Source organism: Gobio gobio, assembly GCF_949357685.1.
Source record: "Gobio gobio genome assembly, chromosome: 12".
Lineage (NCBI taxonomy): Eukaryota > Metazoa > Chordata > Actinopteri > Cypriniformes > Gobionidae > Gobio > Gobio gobio.
The window spans coordinates 53,472,030-53,492,910 of NC_137105.1; the positions used below are offsets into that span (position 1 = coordinate 53,472,030).

Consider the following 20,881-nt stretch of genomic DNA (forward strand, 5'->3'; position numbering starts at 1 on the left):
GCAGTACCGAACGCCTCCACTAGCGGAGATTCATCCGCTGTTCATTTCCAATGCGCTTAACTAGACATGTGCCGGTAATACGATATACTGCAATAATGAACATGCACAATATTGTTATCGTTGGCACTTCAAAATACCATGAATAATTATTTATTACAAATTATTCAGATTTTTAGAATGCATTTTAAGAATACTTTACCCATCAACCGTTTAAAGGGAACAGCACGTCAAAGAGGAACTGATGTAAACAAACTCAACGTGCACAAGAAAACGAGGAATTGATCTGGAATACATTCATAAATGACATGCCCTAGATATTGTTTGAATATGTTCTGATTGTTGTTCAGTCACACACTTTACAATAAGGCTCCAGTATTTAACATTAGTTCATTCATTAACAAACTGACAATGACAAATACTTCTAAAGCATGTATTAATCTTAGTTAAATGTAAATTTCAGCATTTAATAACATTATTAAAATCAAAAGTTATAACTGTATTATTTAATGGACCTGAGCTTACACTAACATTTGCTTTATTTAACTAACATTTTCAAAGAAGAATAACTAAAAATGTAGCTATTCACTCTTTGTTAAAGTCAGTGGGGCCAGGCTCTTTATAATTCTTTTGCACTTTAATCTGTTTTAAATATTTATTTACTTTATACATTTTTTTTGTAAATTGCTTTATTGTACAACCCCAAATCAGAAAAAGTTTGGACAGAATGGAAAAACGCAAAAAAAGAAGTGATTTCTAAATTTACTTTGACTTGTATTTCATTGCAGACAATATGAACACAAAATATTTCATGTTTTGTCTGGTCAACTTCATGTCATTTGTAAATATGCATCCTTTCAGTCAAATGTTTGGTACTATTTGTTATGATTAAGTTATTAAAGAAAGTTAAAAAGTATAATACTTTTTTTTTGCAACGGATTTCAATATCGTGATAATACGATATACCGTGATAAAAGCTTCAGCAATTAATCGCAACTTAAACATTTGATACCGGCACATGCCTACTCTCAACAACAGCTGTGTGTGTTTCATCCAGGGCCACTTCACCTCCTCCAATCCTCCATGACTAGTGTGTGTTCACACACAACCTTTACCTTTAAGTTTCGTATCTAATGAAGTACAAACAAAGCATAACATCGTTCAGTCTAAGATGGCGAGCAGCACCCGAGGGTTCATGTTCTCAAATACATGCATCACAGATGTTTGGATATTTGTATTGTGAAACAGGACAAAAACACTGATTTTGTGCAACGCAACATTTAATGTCATGACTTCATGCACTCAGACGTTCTTCATGAGTGAGGTGACCCGCAGAAACGCCAGTGATGTGTTTCTGATGAAGCAAAGCAATGCACCAGTAGTGTGAGAATCAGACTGTAGAGTTTACACATCAGAATCTGAACAGTGTTGGGCTCTGTGTGTGTTTGATGCATGTACACACACACACACACACACGTCTGCAGGAACACATCTGTCCATCAGTGAAGACACACAGCGGTCGGCCTGGATCACGAGGAGATGAAAACGAGCCACAGATCCAGATCACGATCAGCTGACTGACATATCGAAGAACCCTTGAGCAAATCACATCTAAACAGTTCATCTGCAGTCCTGTAGTATAAATGATTTATAGAGATAGAAAAAACAATCACAAAACCAAAGCTGGCCTGTCATTCCCATAAACCCCACCTCCACCCTCCTCCTTCATCCTCCTCCTTCATCCTCCACCCTCCTCCTTCATCCTCCTTCATCCTCCTCCTTCATCCTCCTCCTTCATCCTCCACCTCCTCAAACGCTCTCCAGCGTAGTGTCCGGGTCAGTGTGTGTCCATCCGCTCGAGCAGCGTCTTCAGTCATGTGATGGTCATGTGATAATCGCGTGTCAGACGGCGATGAGTTTCTGTGTGTCCTCTCTGTCTGCGCTGGGCTTCAGTTTGCTGGTGTCTTGTTTGGGCAGGCCGTACATGTAGATGGACACACACACCAGCGCCGCTCCGGAGATGAACGTCGTCGCTGGAGATCAGAGAGATAATGAGCACAGAACGACACGATACACACTTCACCACACACTTCTACAGCACAGAGAGATCTGTAGTGTTGTAGTCAAGACCAACTAAACCGAGACCAAGTCGAGACCAAGACCAGCGTGTGCCGAGACCAAGACAAGACCAAGACTTTGTGGGGTTGAGACCAAGACAAGACCAAGACCAAGACAGGGCGAGACCGAGTCAAGACCAGACCAGCACTCCTTAAATTAATCTAAAAGATCCACATCTACTGTCTGAGAAATGACTTATATTTAATGAATAAATACAATTACAATAGTAAGACACTATAGCGCTGTTACCAATCAAATCACTAACAATAAAAATCATGGCACAGAAGCTGCATCTGAATTGGTACAATTACACCTGCATAAATAATGTTGATTAATTTAACATTAAAACATTAACAGTATTTAACAGTCACAGAATCCTTTATTCAACCGATTTGTTCAAAGCAGTTGTTATAAATCAATATAATTTGCAATCACGCTTATATTCACGAAAATAGCTCTCTTGCTCTTGCGATATTGCTTAATTATATTCTATGTTATATAAAAAAACTAAATCTCAATCTAATTTTGGGCATTTTTGAGACAATGCTGCATTGATTTTGAACCCGGCAGCACAGTAACAAAAGAAATCATATTTCAAAGTTATTTATTGCATTTTAAGCTGTACATTTTACATCAAATCACATTAATGATGTTAAATCAGACAATGCACCGGCAATTTAGTGATATCCTTGCAGTTGTGGTCTTGACTGGTCTTGAGATAAAATCCCGAGTCCTCTAAGTCCGAGACCAAGACAAGACCGAGGAGAAATGCAGTCGAGACCGAGACAAGACCAAGACCTTCAAAAAATGGTCTTAAGACCGGTCTCGAGTACTACAACACTAGAGATCTGAACGAATCTCTTGAGTGAATGATTCAATGACTCACTCATAAAAACTTGTTTCATTACTGGATGAATCAGTTTTTTTGAACAAATCTCTTGAGTGAATGATTCAATGACTCACTCATATAGACTTGTTTCATTACTGGATGAATCAGTGTTTTTGAAGAAATCTCTTGAGTGAATGATTCAATGACTCACTCAAAGACTCGTTTAATTACTGGATGAATCAGTGTTTTTGATCAAATCTCTTGAGTGAATGATTCAATGACTCACTCAAAGACTTGTATCATTACTGGATGAATCAGTGTTTTTGAGCAAATCTCTTGAGTGAACGATTCAATGACTCACTCAAAGACTTGTTTCATTACTGGATGAATCAGTGTTTTTGAGCAAATCTCTTGAGTGAATGATTCAATGACTCACTCAAAGACTTGTTTCATTACTGGATGAATCAGTGTTTTTGATCAAATCTCTTGAGTGAATGATTCAATGACTCACTCAAAGACTTGTTTCATTACTGGATGAATCAGTGTTTTTGAACAAATCTCTTGAGTGAATGATTCAATGACTCGCTCATAAAGACTTGTTTCATTACTGGATGATTCAGTGTTTTTGAACAAATCTCTTGAGTGAATGATTCAATGACTCACTCAAAGACTCGTTTCATTACTGGATGAATCAGTGTTTTTGAACAAATCTCTTGAGTGAATGATTCAATGACTCACTCAAAGACTCGTTTAATTACTGGATGAATCAGTGTTTTTGATCAAATCTCTTGAGTGAATGATTCAATGACTCACTCAAAGACTTGTATCATTACTGGATGAATCAGTGTTTTTGAGCAAATCTCTTGAGTGAACGATTCAATGACTCACTCAAAGACTTGTTTCATTACTGGATGAATCAGTGTTTTTGAGCAAATCTCTTGAGTGAATGATTCAATGACTCACTCAAAGACTTGTTTCATTACTGGATGAATCAGTGTTTTTGATCAAATCTCTTGAGTGAATGATTCAATGACTCACTCAAAGACTTGTTTCATTACTGGATGAATCAGTGTTTTTGAACAAATCTCTTGAGTGAACGATTCAATGACTCACTCAAAGACTTGTTTCATTACTGGATGAATCAGTGTTTTTGAGCAAATCTCTTGAGTGAATGATTCAATGACTCACTCAAAGACTTGTTTCATTACTGGATGAATCAGTGTTTTTGATCAAATCTCTTGAGTGAATGATTCAATGACTCACTCAAAGACTTGTTTCATTACTGGATGAATCAGTGTTTTTGAACAAATCTCTTGAGTGAATGATTCAATGACTCGCTCATAAAGACTTGTTTCATTACTGGATGATTCAGTGTTTTTGAACAAATCTCTTGAGTGAATGATTCAATGACTCACTCAAAGACTCGTTTCATTACTGGATGAATCAGTGTTTTTGAACAAATCTCTTGAGTGAATGATTCAATGACTCGCTCATAAAGACTTGTTTCATTACTGGATGAATCAGTGTTTTTGAGCAAATCTCTTGAGTGAATGATTCAATGACTCACTCATAAAGACTTGTTTCATTACTGGATGAATCAGTGTTTTTGAGCAAATCTCTTGAGTGAATGATTCAATGACTCGCTCATAAAGACTTGTTTCATTACTGGATGATTCAGTGTTTTTGAACAAATCTCTTGAGTGAATGATTCAATGACTCACTCAAAGACTCGTTTCATTACTGGATGAATCAGTGTTTTTGATCAAATCTCTTGAGTGAATGATTCAATGACTCACTCAAAGACTTGTATCATTACTGGATGAATCAGTGTTTTTGAGCAAATCTCTTGAGTGAACGATTCAATGACTCACTCAAAGACTTGTTTCATTACTGGATGAATCAGTGTTTTTGAGCAAATCTCTTGAGTGAATGATTCAATGACTCACTCAAAGACTTGTTTCATTACTGGATGAATCAGTGTTTTTGATCAAATCTCTTGAGTGAATGATTCAATGACTCACTCAAAGACTTGTTTCATTACTGGATGAATCAGTGTTTTTGAACAAATCTCTTGAGTGAATGATTCAATGACTCGCTCATAAAGACTTGTTTCATTACTGGATGATTCAGTGTTTTTGAACAAATCTCTTGAGTGAATGATTCAATGACTCACTCAAAGACTCGTTTCATTACTGGATGAATCAGTGTTTTTGAACAAATCTCTTGAGTGAATGATTCAATGACTCACTCAAAGACTCGTTTCATTACTGGATGAATCAGTGTTTTTGAACAAATCTCTTGAGTGAATGATTCAATGACTCGCTCATAAAGACTTGTTTCATTACTGGATGAATCAGTGTTTTTGAGCAAATCTCTTGAGTGAATGATTCAATGACTCACTCATAAAGACTTGTTTCATTACTGGATGAATCAGTGTTTTTGAGCGGATCTCTTGAGTGAATGATTCAATGATTGCCTGAGCATCAGTCATGTCTGCTTCAGGTCACATGTCTCCTGATCAGATTAGATGAATGTGCACTCACTGATCTGCAGGCCGAAGAGGACGACAGACGCCACAGTGGACAGCACGATGGCAGCGGCCGCAGAGAAGCCCTTCATGATGTTATCTGTGTATTTCACCACCACAGACGTGTACATTCCTCCCACACTCGCCAGAACTGCCGACGAGAAACCAGTCAGACCACTCCATCAACGTCATTCAAGACCTTTACCTTTACAAAGACCTGTGCGGCTTCTGTTTAAACTGAAAAGAGCAGGGCGTTCCTGCTCTTGTTTAAGCCAGCATGAGCCTGGGCATCAGGAATAAAGGTCATGCAGACTCACAGATGACTAAGCAGACCCAGGGCGTGTATCCGTGGAAGAAGCCCTTCTCCAGGACCTGTGCGCCGTCTGTCATGAAGACCCCGATGAGCGTCACTACGATTCCTGACAGGTACATCTGGATGTTTCTCACCCACAGAGAGGTGTCCGAGCTCTTCAGGACCTTCTCGAAGTACACACCTGACCCAGAACAGAGCGTCAGTAAAGCTCCCAGAAGCCCCCAATCACATGACGGACCCCATAATACCTGCAAACCCGGAGCACAGGACCGCCACGGCGATCGCCACGAAGCCCAGGAACGGGTTCTGCTCCACCTGAGTCACACACACACACACACACACACACACACACACACACACACACACACACACACACACACACACACACACACACACACACACACACACACACACACACACACACACACACACACACACACACACACACACACACACACACACACACACATTACAGGGATGGGTCAGCCAGAAGGAAGATTAGCCCATGGTTTACTCTCCTTCAGCTCACCCCAGGGGTACACAGAGTTATGCTAAAACATATCCTGGCTCTTCCCAGCTTTATAATGGCACCAAAAAACTGCCTCCACCCATCATAACAGTATCAGGGGGTTCATAAACGCCTTCTGAAGCCAATAAAAATATACATGTTTATAACTTTATAAACGATAAATCACTGGCTTCAGGTAACGGCTGTACACCGGTTGAGTTCTGGCGGAAGAGTGACCTCTGACCCCCACGCATGATCAGAGGTCACTTGTCATGCGATGGGTCAGAGGTCACTCATCATGTGTTGGGTCAGAGGTCACTCGTCATGCATCGGGTCAGAGGTCACTCATCATGTGTTGGGTCAGAGGTCACTCATCATGTGTTGGGTCAGAGGTCACTCATCATGTGTCGGGTCAGAGGTCACACGTCAGGTGTCAGGTCAGGTCACTCGTCATGCGTCAGGATCAGAGGTCACTCGTCAAGTGTTGGGTCAGAGGTCACTCGTCAAGCGTCAGGATCAGAGGTCACTTGTCATGCGTCAGGATCAGAGGTCACTCGTCAAGTGTTGGGTCAGAGGTCACTTGTCATGCATCAGGTCAGAGGTCACTCGTCATGCGTCAGAGGTCACTTGTCATGCGTCGTATACTCTCACCGTAGCTTATGCTACACCTAGGTCAGAGGTCAATCTTCCGCCAGAACTCGACTCGTGTATGGCCGTTACCAGAAGCTGTGATTATAGTTAGTCATAAATATGCATATTTGTCTTCGCTTCATCAGAAGAAGAATGTGTACACACCTAGCATGCTGGATGAGTAAACCATGGGGTCATCTTCATTTCTGGCTGACCTGACCTTTAAACACTTCAGGCCTATATGACAGATGACACTATATGAAGCAGCTCAATCACTACTGATGCAGTAACGAGGCTTCATATGTCATAATGGTGAAGTTGAGTGTGTGTGTAATAAAGTGAGTGTGTGTGTATATGCACTACTGTAGACGAGCTGTTGTGGAAAAGACTAGAAACAATAGCAGCGATCGTCCGGCAGCTCAGAGAGTCCACATGTCCTCAGAGTGTCCAGTGTGTGTGTGTGTGAGAGTCCAGAGTGTGTGTGTGAGAGTCCAGTGTGTGTGTGTGTGTGTGTGAGAGAGTCCAGTGTGTGTGTGTGTGTCCAGTGTGTGTGTGAGTGTCCAGAGTGTGTGTGTGAGTGTCCAGAGTGTGTGTGTGAGAGTCCAGTGTGTGTGTGTGTGTGTGTGGTTCTGGTGTACCTGGACTCTGCTGGACTGGGGCGGCGTCCACTGCACCAGCGTCACACCTCCACACAGCATGAAGACGGAGAACCACTGCAGTCGGCTCAGAGAGCGGCTCAGCATCAGCACCATACACAGCGCCGTACAGGGGATCTTCAGCTGGTACGTCACCTACACACACACACACACACACACACACACACACACACACACACACGGCTTCAGGAAAACACATTCTCCAGGGCTGAAACCGCCGGAGAGGACGTAAAGTGTGTTTGTCAGCTTTATCGCCCATAATATGAGTCAGACAGGATATTCAACAGGAAAAACAGGTACGACGAGACTCTATACGACAGCACTTGACAAATAAGAGACAGATCAGTCGTTCACAATGAGGACAGAAACATTAAAGCGATAGTTCAGCCAAAAATAACAATTAGCCCATAATTTACTCTCCCTCAGCTCATCCGAGGTGTGTGTGACATTCTTCTCTCAGACGAATAAAATCTGAGTTATATTACAAAAGTCCAGGCTAATCCAAGCTTTAGAATTGGATTCATAGTTGCTCTGTTTTTGAAGTCCATAAAAGTGCATCTGTCCGTCATATAACTGCTCCAGCGGCTCTGGGGTGTTAATAAAGGCCTTCTGAAGCGAATCGACTCGTTTGTGTAAGAAAAATATCCATATTTAAAACTTTATCAAGTCAACTCTCGGCCGATCGCCTTCCCTGTTCAATTTCTGGAGAAAGTGTGTAAAGTTCTCCTGCGGATGGAAAGACTAACGCTCAGCTCCGCTCGTCATGACGTCACACACACATCTGGAGTTTCACTTTCAACATTCAACACTTTCACACAGAAGGCGGAGGCCGAAAGTTTACTTGATAAAGTTTTAAATATGGATATTTTTCTTACACAAACGAGTCGATTCGCTTCAGAAGGCCTTTATTATCACCTCACACTGCTAAAAATGCTTTTCTTACTTGGTATTTTTGTCTTGTTTTCAGTCCAAATATCTAAAAAATCTTACATTAAGAAGAATTTACTAAACAAGTAAAAGTTTTGTCTTGTTTTGGGGGAAAATTAAGGGAGTTTTTGCTTAAAATAAGCAAAATAATCTGACAATGGGGTCAAGCTTCGAAGCGTTATGAATCAGTGAGTCGAATCAGCAGTTTGAATCGCCAAATTTCAGCAGTTTGACACGCGATCCGAATCATGAATCGACTCACTGATTCATAACGCTCTGAACCGCTGAATCGACTCACTGATTCATAACGCTTCGAAGCTTCATGATGCCGTGTTTTGAAATCGTCATCTCTATATAAGTCGTTATTTAGGGTTTTTTTGCGCAAGAAAACTATTCTCGTCTTCATAAAGTTATTGTAGAGCCGCTGTAGTGAGATGGACTTTGTAACTTTAGTCTTTAGTGTCTTTTAAGGGTCTTGAGAGTGTAAAGTTGAGCCAATGGAGGCCTTTCAGAGCATCAGATTTACACTAAAATATCTTCATTTGTGTCTGAAGATGAACGGAGGTCTGACGGGTGTCCAACCACATGAGGCTCAGTCATTAATGACACAATTTACATTTTTGGGTGAACTAACCCTTTAATGTAGAGCTGTCTGATTCTGGATCAGTTGAGAACTCGTGTGATCTCGTGTATCGGATGGGCAGCGGGCACATGATGGCCGGATGTGTGTGTACCTGGTATACAGCGGCGTCGAGGTTGCTCAAGGCCACGAAGGCCATGTTGTTCTGGATGGCGTAGACCACAGACGGCACGCTCAGCTTCAGCAGCTCTCTGGGGCTTTGGCAGATGTGAGTGAGCACTGCGGCCCTGCAGCGGCCCAGGTCCCCCGTCTCCCTGCGTCACAGGACAGCATCAGACAGGAGACAGCGGTCAGAGAGGAGAGACAGGAGACCGGTCAGAGAGGAGAGACAGGTCAGAGAGGCGGAGAGGCGCTGGACACTCACCTGACCAGCATCAGCAGACTCAGCAGCAGCTTGATGACCTCTGTGATGCAGACGGCGGTGGTGGAGAAGTACAGGTCTGAGGACACGGTGCGGGTGTATCTGAGGGCCACGGTGTATGTGGCAGCGATCAGGGTCATGACGGACAGGCAGTAGATCTTGAAGACCACACTCACCGACTCTACACACACACACACAGCACATCAACCACAAACCCGGCATATCACACACATCACAGGCATCTAACACACACATCTAACACACATCACAGGCATCTAACACACACATCTAACACACATCACGGGCATCTAACACACACATCTAACACACATCACGGGCATCTAACACACACATCTAACACACATCACGGGCATCTAACACACATATCACACACATCACAGGCATCTAACACACACATCTAACACACATCACAGGCATCTAACACACACATCTAACACACATCACGGGCATCTAACACACACATCTAACACACATCACGGGCATCTAACACACACATCTAACACACATCACGGGCATCTAACACACATATCACACACATCACAGGCATCTAACACACATCTAACACACATATCACACACATCACGGGCATCTAACACACATCTAACACACATATCACACACATCACGGGCATCTAACACACATCTAACACACATATCACACACATCACGGGCATCTAACACACATCTAACACACATATCACACACATCACAGCCATATAACACGGACGTATCGCCTGCGATAATTAATGCGATATGGCTCAGCTTGTCAGTGAACTACGGCTCTGTGTAGTAAATGCCGCTCTATCTGAAAGCAGGTGATGGCGATTTACTACTAATCAAGGAACCGGCTTTACTGACAAGATGCGCCTAACAATGTCATGCGATATATCGCCCAGCCCTACACATAACACATTTCTAACGCACATTACGGTCATATAACAAACTTATAACACACATCTAACGCACATTATGGGCATATAACGCACATTACGGCCATATAACGCACATCTAACGCACATTACGGGCATATAACGCACATCTAACGCACATTACGGGCATATAACGCACATCTAACGCACATTACGGGCATATAACGCACATGACAGGCATATAACGCACATCTAACACACATCTAACACACATATCACACACATTACAGCCATATAACACGGACGTATCGCCTGCGATAATTAATGCGATATGGCTCAGCTTGTCAGTGAACTACGGCTCTGTGTAGTAAATGCCGCTCTATCTGAAAGCAGGTGATGGCGATTTACTACTAATCAAGGAACCGGCTTTACTGACAAGATGCGCCTAACAATGTCATGCGATATATCGCCCAGCCCTACACATAACACATTTCTAACGCACATTACGGTCATATAACAAACTTATAACACACATCTAACGCACATTATGGGCATATAACGCACATTACGGCCATATAACGCACATCTAACGCACATTACGGGCATATAACGCACATGACAGGCATATAACACACATCTAACACACATTACGGCCATAAAACGCACATGACAGGCATATAACGCACATCTAACGCACATTACGGGCATATAACGCACATCTAACGCACATTACGGGCATATAACGCACATGACAGGCATATAACACACATCTAACACACATTACGGGCATATAACGCACATGACAGGCATATAACGCACATCTAACGCACATTACGGCCATATAACGCACATGACAGGCATATAACACACATCTAACGCACATTACGGCCATATAACGCACATGACAGGCATATAACGCACATCTAACGCACATTACGGGCATATAACGCACATCTAACGCACATTACGGGCATATAACGCACATGACAGGCATATAACGCACATCTAACGCACATTACGGCCATATAACGCACATGACAGGCATATAACGCACATCTAACGCACATTACGGGCACATTACGCACATTACGGCCATATAACGCACATGACAGGCATATAACGCACATTACGGCCATATAACGCACATGACAGGCATATAACGCACATCTAACGCACATTACGGGCATATAACGCACATTACGGCCATATAACGCACATTACGCACATGACAGGCATATAACGCACATTACGGCCATATAACGCACATGACAGGCATATAACAAACTTATAACACACATCTAACGCACATTATGGACATATAACAAACTTATAACACACATCTAACGCACATTATGGGCATATAACAAACTTATAACACACATCTAACGCACATTATGGGCATATAACAAACTTATAACACACATCTAACGCACATTACGGCCATATAACGCACATGACAGGCATATAACGCACATCTAACGCACATTACGGGCATATAACGCACATTACGGCCATATAACGCACATGACAGGCATATAACGCACATCTAACGCACATTACGGGCATATAACGCACATTACGGCCATATAACGCACATGACAGGCATATAACGCACATTACGGGCATATAACGCACATTACGGCCATATAACGCACATGACAGGCATATAACGCACATCTAACGCACATTACGGGCATATAACGCACATTACGGCCATATAACGCACATTACGGCCATATAACGCACATTACGGGCATATAACGCACATTACGGCCATATAACGCACATCTAACGCACATTACGGCCATATAACGCACATTACGGCCATATAACGCACATCTAACGCACATTACGGCCATATAACGCACATTACGGCCATATAACGCACATCTAACGCACATTACGGGCATATAACGCACATGACAGGCATATAACACACATCTAACACACATTACGGCCATATAACGCACATGACAGGCATATAACGCACATCTAACGCACATTACGGGCATATAACGCACATCTAACGCACATTACGGGCATATAACGCACATGACAGGCATATAACACACATCTAACGCACATTACGGGCATATAACGCACATGACAGGCATATAACGCACATCTAACGCACATTACGGCCATATAACGCACATGACAGGCATATAACGCACATCTAACGCACATTACGGGCACATTACGCACATTACGGCCATATAACGCACATGACAGGCATATAACGCACATTACGGCCATATAACGCACATGACAGGCATATAACGCACATCTAACGCACATTACGGGCATATAACGCACATTACGGCCATATAACGCACATTACGCACATGACAGGCATATAACGCACATTACGGGCATATAACGCACATTACGGCCATATAACGCACATTACGCACATGACAGGCATATAACGCACATTACGGCCATATAACGCACATGACAGGCATATAACAAACTTATAACACACATCTAACGCACATTATGGACATATAACAAACTTATAACACACATCTAACGCACATTATGGGCATATAACAAACTTATAACACACATCTAACGCACATTATGGGCATATAACAAACTTATAACACACATCTAACGCACATTATGGGCATATAACAAACTTATAACACACATCTAACGCACATTACGGCCATATAACGCACATGACAGGCATATAACGCACATCTAACGCACATTACGGGCATATAACGCACATTACGGCCATATAACGCACATGACAGGCATATAACGCACATCTAACGCACATTACGGGCATATAACGCACATTACGGCCATATAACGCACATGACAGGCATATAACGCACATTACGGGCATATAACGCACATTACGGCCATATAACGCACATGACAGGCATATAACGCACATCTAACGCACATTACGGGCATCTAACGCACATTACGGCCATATAACGCACATTACGGCCATATAATGCACATTACGGGCATATAACGCACATTACGGCCATATAACGCACATCTAACGCACATTACGGCCATATAACGCACATTACGGCCATATAACGCACATCTAACGCACATTACGGCCATATAACGCACATTACGGCCATATAACGCACATTACGGCCATATAACGCACATCTAACGCACATTACGGGCATATAACGCACATTACGGCCATATAACGCACATCTAACGCACATTACGGCCATATAACGCACATTACGGCCATATAACGCACATCTAACGCACATTACGGCCATATAACGCACATTACGGCCATATAACGCACATTACGGCCATATAACCGTAATTTTATCATCTCTACACTGGTTACCTGTGAAGTTCCGTATCAATTACAAACTATTGCTACTAACCTATAAAGCCCTAAATGGTTTAGCTCCAGTGTATCTAACGGATCTTTTATCGCCCTACAATCCATCGCGCTCTTTAAGATCACTAAACTCGAGGCTTCTGGTCATTCCTAGGATATCTAAGTCCACTAAAGGAGGGAGGGCTTTTTCACATTTAGCTCCTAAACTCTGGAATAGTCTTCCTGATATTGTTCGAGGTTCAGACTCGCTGTCCCAGTTTAAAACTAGATTAAAGACGCATCTCTTTAGCCAAGCATTCACATTATAATTATCTTTTTATACTACAGTTAAATCGGATCAAAAGCATTAATATAATATTCTGAACAGCAGCTACGCTAATCATTTCACATCTGCTTTTCTGTTGTTATCTCGGGACACTAGTCCTGAGGTAAATAGTTCATCAGCTCCAGTTTGTATCCAGCCTCTCATGGAGACTTCGGATGCCCCGACACCTGTGAAGAGACGACTCAACGCCAGCGTTGTTATGGCCTAAATTAATACACGATTGATTAACTTTTTCGAACATTATTCTTTAACATTGTCTTTCTAACATTTTTACTGTACATCTATGAAATGCACTTTCTGTAAAGCTGCTTTGAAACAATGTGTATTGTGAAAAGCGCTATACAAATAAATTTGAATTGAATTGAATTGAATAACGCACATTACGCACATGACAGGCATATAACGCACATTACGGCCATATAACGCACATTACGGCCATATAACGCACATGACAGGCATATAACGCACATTACGGCCATATAACGCACATTACGGCCATATAACGCACATGACAGGCATATAACGCACATTACGGCCATATAACGCACATTACGGCCATATAACGCACATTACGGCCATATAACGCACATGACAGGCATATAACGCACATCTAACGCACATTACGGGCATATAACACACATTACGGGCATATAACGCACATTACGGCCATATAACGCACATCTAACGCACATTACGGCCATATAACGCACATGACAGGCATATAACGCACATCTAACGCACATTACGGGCATATAACGCACATTACGGGTATTTAACGCACATTACGGCCATATAACGCACATTAAGGGCATATAACGCACATTACGGCCATATAACGCACATTACGGCCATATAACGCACATGACAGGCATATAACGCACATCTAACGCACATTACGGGCATATAACGCACATTACGGGTATTTAACGCACATTACGGCCATATAACGCACATTAAGGGCATATAACGCACATTACGGCCATATAACGCACATTACGGCCATATAACGCACATGACAGGCATATAACGCACATCTAACACACATTACGGGCATATAACGCACATTACGGGCATATAACGCACATTACGGCCATATAACGCACATGACAGGCATATAACGCACATCTAACACACATTACGGGCATATAACACACATTACGGGCATATAACGCACATTACGGCCATATAACGCACATTACGGCCATATAACGCACATGACAGGCATATAACGCACATCTAACACACATTACGGGCATATAACGCACATTACGGCCATATAACGCACATGACAGGCATATAACGCACATCTAACACACATTACGGGCATATAACGCACATTACGGCCATATAACGCACATGACAGGCATATAACGCACATCTAACACACATTACGGGCATATAACGCACATTACGGCCATATAACGCACATGACAGGCATATAACGCACATCTAACGCACATTACGGGCATATAACGCACATTACGGCCATATAACGCACATTACAGGCATATAACGCACATCTAACACACATTACGGGCATATAACGCACATTACGGCCATATAACGCACATGACAGGCATATAACGCACATCTAACGCACATTACGGGCATATAACGCACATTACGGCCATATAACGCACATCTAACGCACATTACGGGCATATAACGCACATTACGGCCATATAACGCACATTACGGCCATATAACGCACAGGCACATTACGCACATGACAGGCATATAACGCACATTACGGCCATATAACGCACATTACGCACATGACAGGCACATTACGCACATGACAGGCATATAACGCACATTACGGCCATATAACGCACATTAACGCACATTAAAGTCAGTGCTACCCAAGTTTCACCAGCATGTTTCCTGCCACACCAGAGGAAACAAAACCTTAGACCACGTGTACACAAACATGGCGGGAGCTTACGTTGCGACACCCCTCCCCCACCTGGGACAGTCAGACCACATCTCTTTGTTCCTCATCCCCAAATATTCACCCCTCATCAACCGTGTGAAGCCATCAGTGAAGACCATCAAGGTGTGGCCTGCGGGGGTTGATTCCACACTCCAGGAAAGGTTTCTACACACAGACTGGAGTATGTTTGCTTCTCAAGCCACCAGTGGCGCTCACACGGACATTGACTCCTACACCTCCTCTGTATTGGATCATATCAATACCACCATTGACAGTGTTACAACCCAGAAACAGATCACCACATACCCTAATCAGAAGCCATGGATGAACAGGGAAGTGCGACTCCTGCTGAAGTCACGCAATACTGCCTTCAGATCAGGAGATGCACAAGCCTACAGTACATCCAGAGCAAACCTGAAGAGGGGCATCAAAAAGGCCAAGCACTGCTACAAGCTAAAGATAGAGGGTCACTTTTCCAACTCTGACCCTCGACGCATGTGGCAGGGCATCCAGGCCATCAGTGACTACAAACCCACCCACTCCACCCCCGCAGCCACTGATGTCAACTTCCTGAACGAGCTAAATCACTTTTACGCTCGTTTTGAAAGAGACAACAGAGAAACTGCCACCAAGCTCAAACCCTCAGCTGACCCACCAATCACACTCTCCTCCACAGATGTCTGCAAGTCACTGAGCCGGATCAGCGCACACAAGGCTGCTGGACCAGACAACATCCCTGGTCGTGTTCTCAGGGCATGTGCGGAGCAGCTCGCTGAGGTTTTTACAGACATTTTCAACCTGTCTCTTGCCCAAGCAGCTGTACCTTCATGCTTTAAACGCACGTCCATTGTGCCAGTGCCAAAACACTCTAACCCGAGGTGCCCTAATGACTACCGCCCTGTAGCACTCACACCCATCGTCATGAAGTGCTTTGAGCGGCTGGTCCTGGAACACCTAAAAGACTCTCTACCATCCACATTGGACTCACACCAGTTTGCCTACCGCAGCAATAGGAGCACAGAGGATGCCGTTTCCATGGCACTGCACTCTGTGCTCACTCACCTGGACAATAAGAACACTTACGCACGCATGCTGTTTGTTGACTTCAGCTCAGCATTCAACACTGTCATCCCAACCAAGTTAATAGCCAAACTTGGAGACCTGGGCATCAATACCTCAATGTGCAACTGGATTTTGGACTTCCTAACTGACAGACCCCAGAATGTTCGTTCAGGATCCACCTGCTCCACGTCCATCACTCTCAACACTGGTGTACCACAGGGCTGTGTGCTAAGTCCGTTTCTCTACTCCCTCTTCACCGCCGACTGCAAGCCTGTGTATGGATCTAATTCTATCGTCAAGTTTGCGGACGACACAACGGTGATTGGTCTCATCAGCAACAACGATGAGACTGCCTACAGGGAAGAGATCCAGCACCTGGCCACATGGTGCGCTGATAATAACCTGCTCCTCAACACCACCAAAACGAAGGAGCTCATCGTGGACTTCAGGAAAGAGTCAAGAGGCACACACGACACCATCCACATCAATGGAATGGCTGTTGAGCGTGTCTCCAGTTTCAAGTTCCTGGGGATCCACATCTCGGCGGACATGTCGTGGACGACCAACACCTCCAGCCTGGTAAAGAAGGCTCACCAGCGCCTCTTCTTCCTGAGGACACTGAGGAAGAATCGTCTCTCCTCGGCTATCCTGGTGAACTTCTACCGCTGCGCAATAGAAAGCATCCTGACCAACTGTGTCGCAGTGTGGTATGGGAGCTGCTCTGTTGCGGAGCACTGCAGCGGGTGGTGAAAACTGCCCAGCGCATCACAGGGACTCCACTACCTGCCATCGAACACATCCAGAGGAAACGCTGTCTGAATCGAGCTCGCAGCATCCTCAAGGACTCCTCTCACCCAGCCCACAGACTGTTTTCTCTCCTGCCCTCCGGCAGGCGTTTCAGGATCCACCGGACCAGGACCAGCAGACTAAAGAACAGTTTTTTCCCCAGAGCTGTCTCTTTACTGAACTCAAACCCCCGCTGATCCATTTCCCCTCATATACTGATAACTCTCCTACCTCACATCCACCTTCACTTTGTTATTTGCACTACCGACTGTTTATTACAGTAACAACTGTTTACTTATTCATTTTGCACTACCACACCGTAACTGGATTATGCTCATTTGCACTGCCGACTGTTATTTACAGTACCTACTGTTTACATCTGTATTTTGCACCGTACTTCTAACTGTAATATGCAATCACTTCCACTGCACTTTACACTTTTTTTCGGATAGCTTCTGTCCATAATTTATTGCACTACCTTAATCCACTGCCATATTCCTCATTTTAGCCTAACATATCATTGTATACCTCTCTCTGTAAAATTCTGTTTATAGTAATAGCCATCTGTATATTATATTATATTCATAGTACATATCCACCTGTAAATTCTGTTTATAGTAATAGCCATCTGTATACTATATTATATTCATAGTACATATCCACCTGTAAATTCTGTTTATAGTAATAACCATCTGTATATTATTCACTGTACATATTCACCTGTAAATTCTGTTTATAGTATTAACCATCTGTATATTATTCACTGTACATATTCACCTGTAAATTCTGTTTATAGTAATAACCATCTCTCTATTTATAGACATATTTATATATACTCAGTACATATCCATGTCCTGCACTTATGCAAACGTTGTATATCCTGCACTTGCTGCTATTGCACTTCTGGTTAGACCTAAACTGCATTTCGTTGCCTTGTACTTGTACTTGTACTTGTGTAATGACAATAAAGTTGAATCTAATCTAATCTAATCTAATTACGGCCATATAACGCACATTACGCACATGACAGGCACATTACGCACAAGACAGGCATATAACGCACATTACGGCCATATAACGCACATTACGGCCATATAACGCACATTACGGGCATATAACGCACATGACGGGCATATAACGCACATCTAACGCACATTTTAACGCACATTGCGGCCATATAACGCACATTACGGGCATATAACGCACATCTAACGCACATTACGGCCATATAACGCACATGACAGGCATATAACGCACATCTAACGCACATTATAACGCACATTGCGGCCATATAACGCACATTACGGGCATATAACGCACATCTAACGCACATTACGGGCATATAACGCACATGACAGGCATATAACGCACATGACAGGCATATAACGCACATCTAACGCACATTACAGGCATATAATGCACATTACGGGCATATAACGCACATCTAACGCACATTACAGGCATATAACGCACATTACGGGCATATAACGCACATTACAGCCATATAACGCACATTACGGGCATATAACGCACATTACAGCCATATAACGCACATTACGGCCATATAACGCACATGACAGGCATATAACGCACATTACGGCCATATAACGCACATGACAGGCATATAACGCACATGACAGGCATATAAAGCACATTATAACGCACATTACGGGCATATAACACACATTACGGGCATATAACGCACATCTAACGCACATTACTGGCATATAATGCACATTATGGGCATATAACGCACATTACGGGCATATAACGCACATTACGGCCATATAACGCACATGACAGGCATATAACGCACATGACAGGCATATAAAGCACATTATAACGCACATTACGGGCATATAACACACATTACGGGCATATAACGCACATCTAACGCACATGACAGGCATATAACGCACATTACGGGCATATAACGCACATTACGGGCATATAACGCACATTACGGCCATATAACGCACATGACAGGCATATAACGCACATTACGGCCATATAACGCACATGACAGGCATATAACGCACATGACAGGCATATAACGCACATGACAGGCATATAACGCACATGACAGGCATATAACGCACATTACGGCCATATAACGCACATGACAGGCATATAACGCACATGACAGGCATACAAAGCACATTATAACGCACATTACGGGCATATAACGCACATTACGGCCATATAACGCACATTACGGCCATATAACGCACATGACAGGCATATAACGCACATGACAGGCATATAACGCACATTATAACGCACACTACGGGCATATCACGCACATTACAGCCATATAACGCACATTACGGCCATATAACGCACATTACGGCCATATAACGCACATTATAACGCACATTACGGGCATATAACGCACATTACGGCCATATAACGCACATGACAGGCATATAAAGCACATTATAACGCACATTACGGGCATTTAACGCACATCTAACGCACATTACAGCCATTTAAAGCACATTACAGGTTGTGGTTATGATTAATAATGGTGCTCTCGTCAGTGTGAGAGTCACTTACCGCTCGCCATGACTGATTTCTGTCGGTTGCACAGTAATAATGATAATATCAGATCAGCTATCTCCAGATCAACACGTCTGTCTGCATTTCTGTTTCCAAGGCGAGTGAAGATTCACGCCATCGTCTCCACGAACACACGGGCACTTCCGGGTGCGCGCTCACGCGAGGCGACACTTCAAAATAAGAGTCAGATCGATATTTGACTGTAATGAATCCATAGCGGGCTGTTGACGTGACATGGCATTTTCACTGTCTCACACCAGAGACAAAAAAAATATATTATTAGCATCGTCATCATTTAAAATGCACTAAATGGTTAAATATTTCTTAGTCTTATATATGGTTGATATAAAAACTGCTTTTAGCCAAATTTCAAAATTGTCCTATGGTGTGACTGTCTCAAGCATGGTTCAATAAATTACAACTTTTATCAGTTAAAAAAGAGCAAAAAAGTTGTTAATAAATACCTCCATAATCTTAATTCTTTCTG

General features: G+C 42.8%; 1 protein-coding gene across 1 annotated transcript; it reads right to left on the minus strand.

Moving 5' to 3' along the window:
* Window positions 1–868: 868 nt before the first annotated feature.
* Window positions 869–20,560, minus strand: slc35a1 (solute carrier family 35 member A1). The gene is made up of 8 exons (XM_079831354.1): window positions 20,392–20,560; window positions 9,510–9,687; window positions 9,240–9,399; window positions 7,561–7,713; window positions 6,033–6,099; window positions 5,789–5,965; window positions 5,488–5,622; window positions 869–2,030 (listed from the first exon to the last, which is right to left on the minus strand). Exons 1-8 carry the CDS (start codon window positions 20,399–20,401, stop codon window positions 1,900–1,902), a joined length of 1,011 nt encoding a protein of 336 aa, XP_079687480.1. The 5' UTR covers window positions 20,402–20,560; the 3' UTR covers window positions 869–1,899.
* Window positions 20,561–20,881: the final 321 nt, after the last annotated feature.

What these genes read in the sequence shown, in the direction of transcription:
- slc35a1 (XM_079831354.1), bottom strand. An exon ending in CCCAGTCCAGCAGAGTCCAG is followed by an intron (nt 6,100 to 7,560) that starts GTACACCAGAAC and finishes TGTGTGACTCAG; the next exon opens with GTGGAGCAGAACCCGTTCCT. An exon ending in CCTCTTCGGCCTGCAGATCA is followed by an intron (nt 2,031 to 5,487) that starts GTGAGTGCACAT and finishes TCTGATCTCCAG; the next exon opens with CGACGACGTTCATCTCCGGA.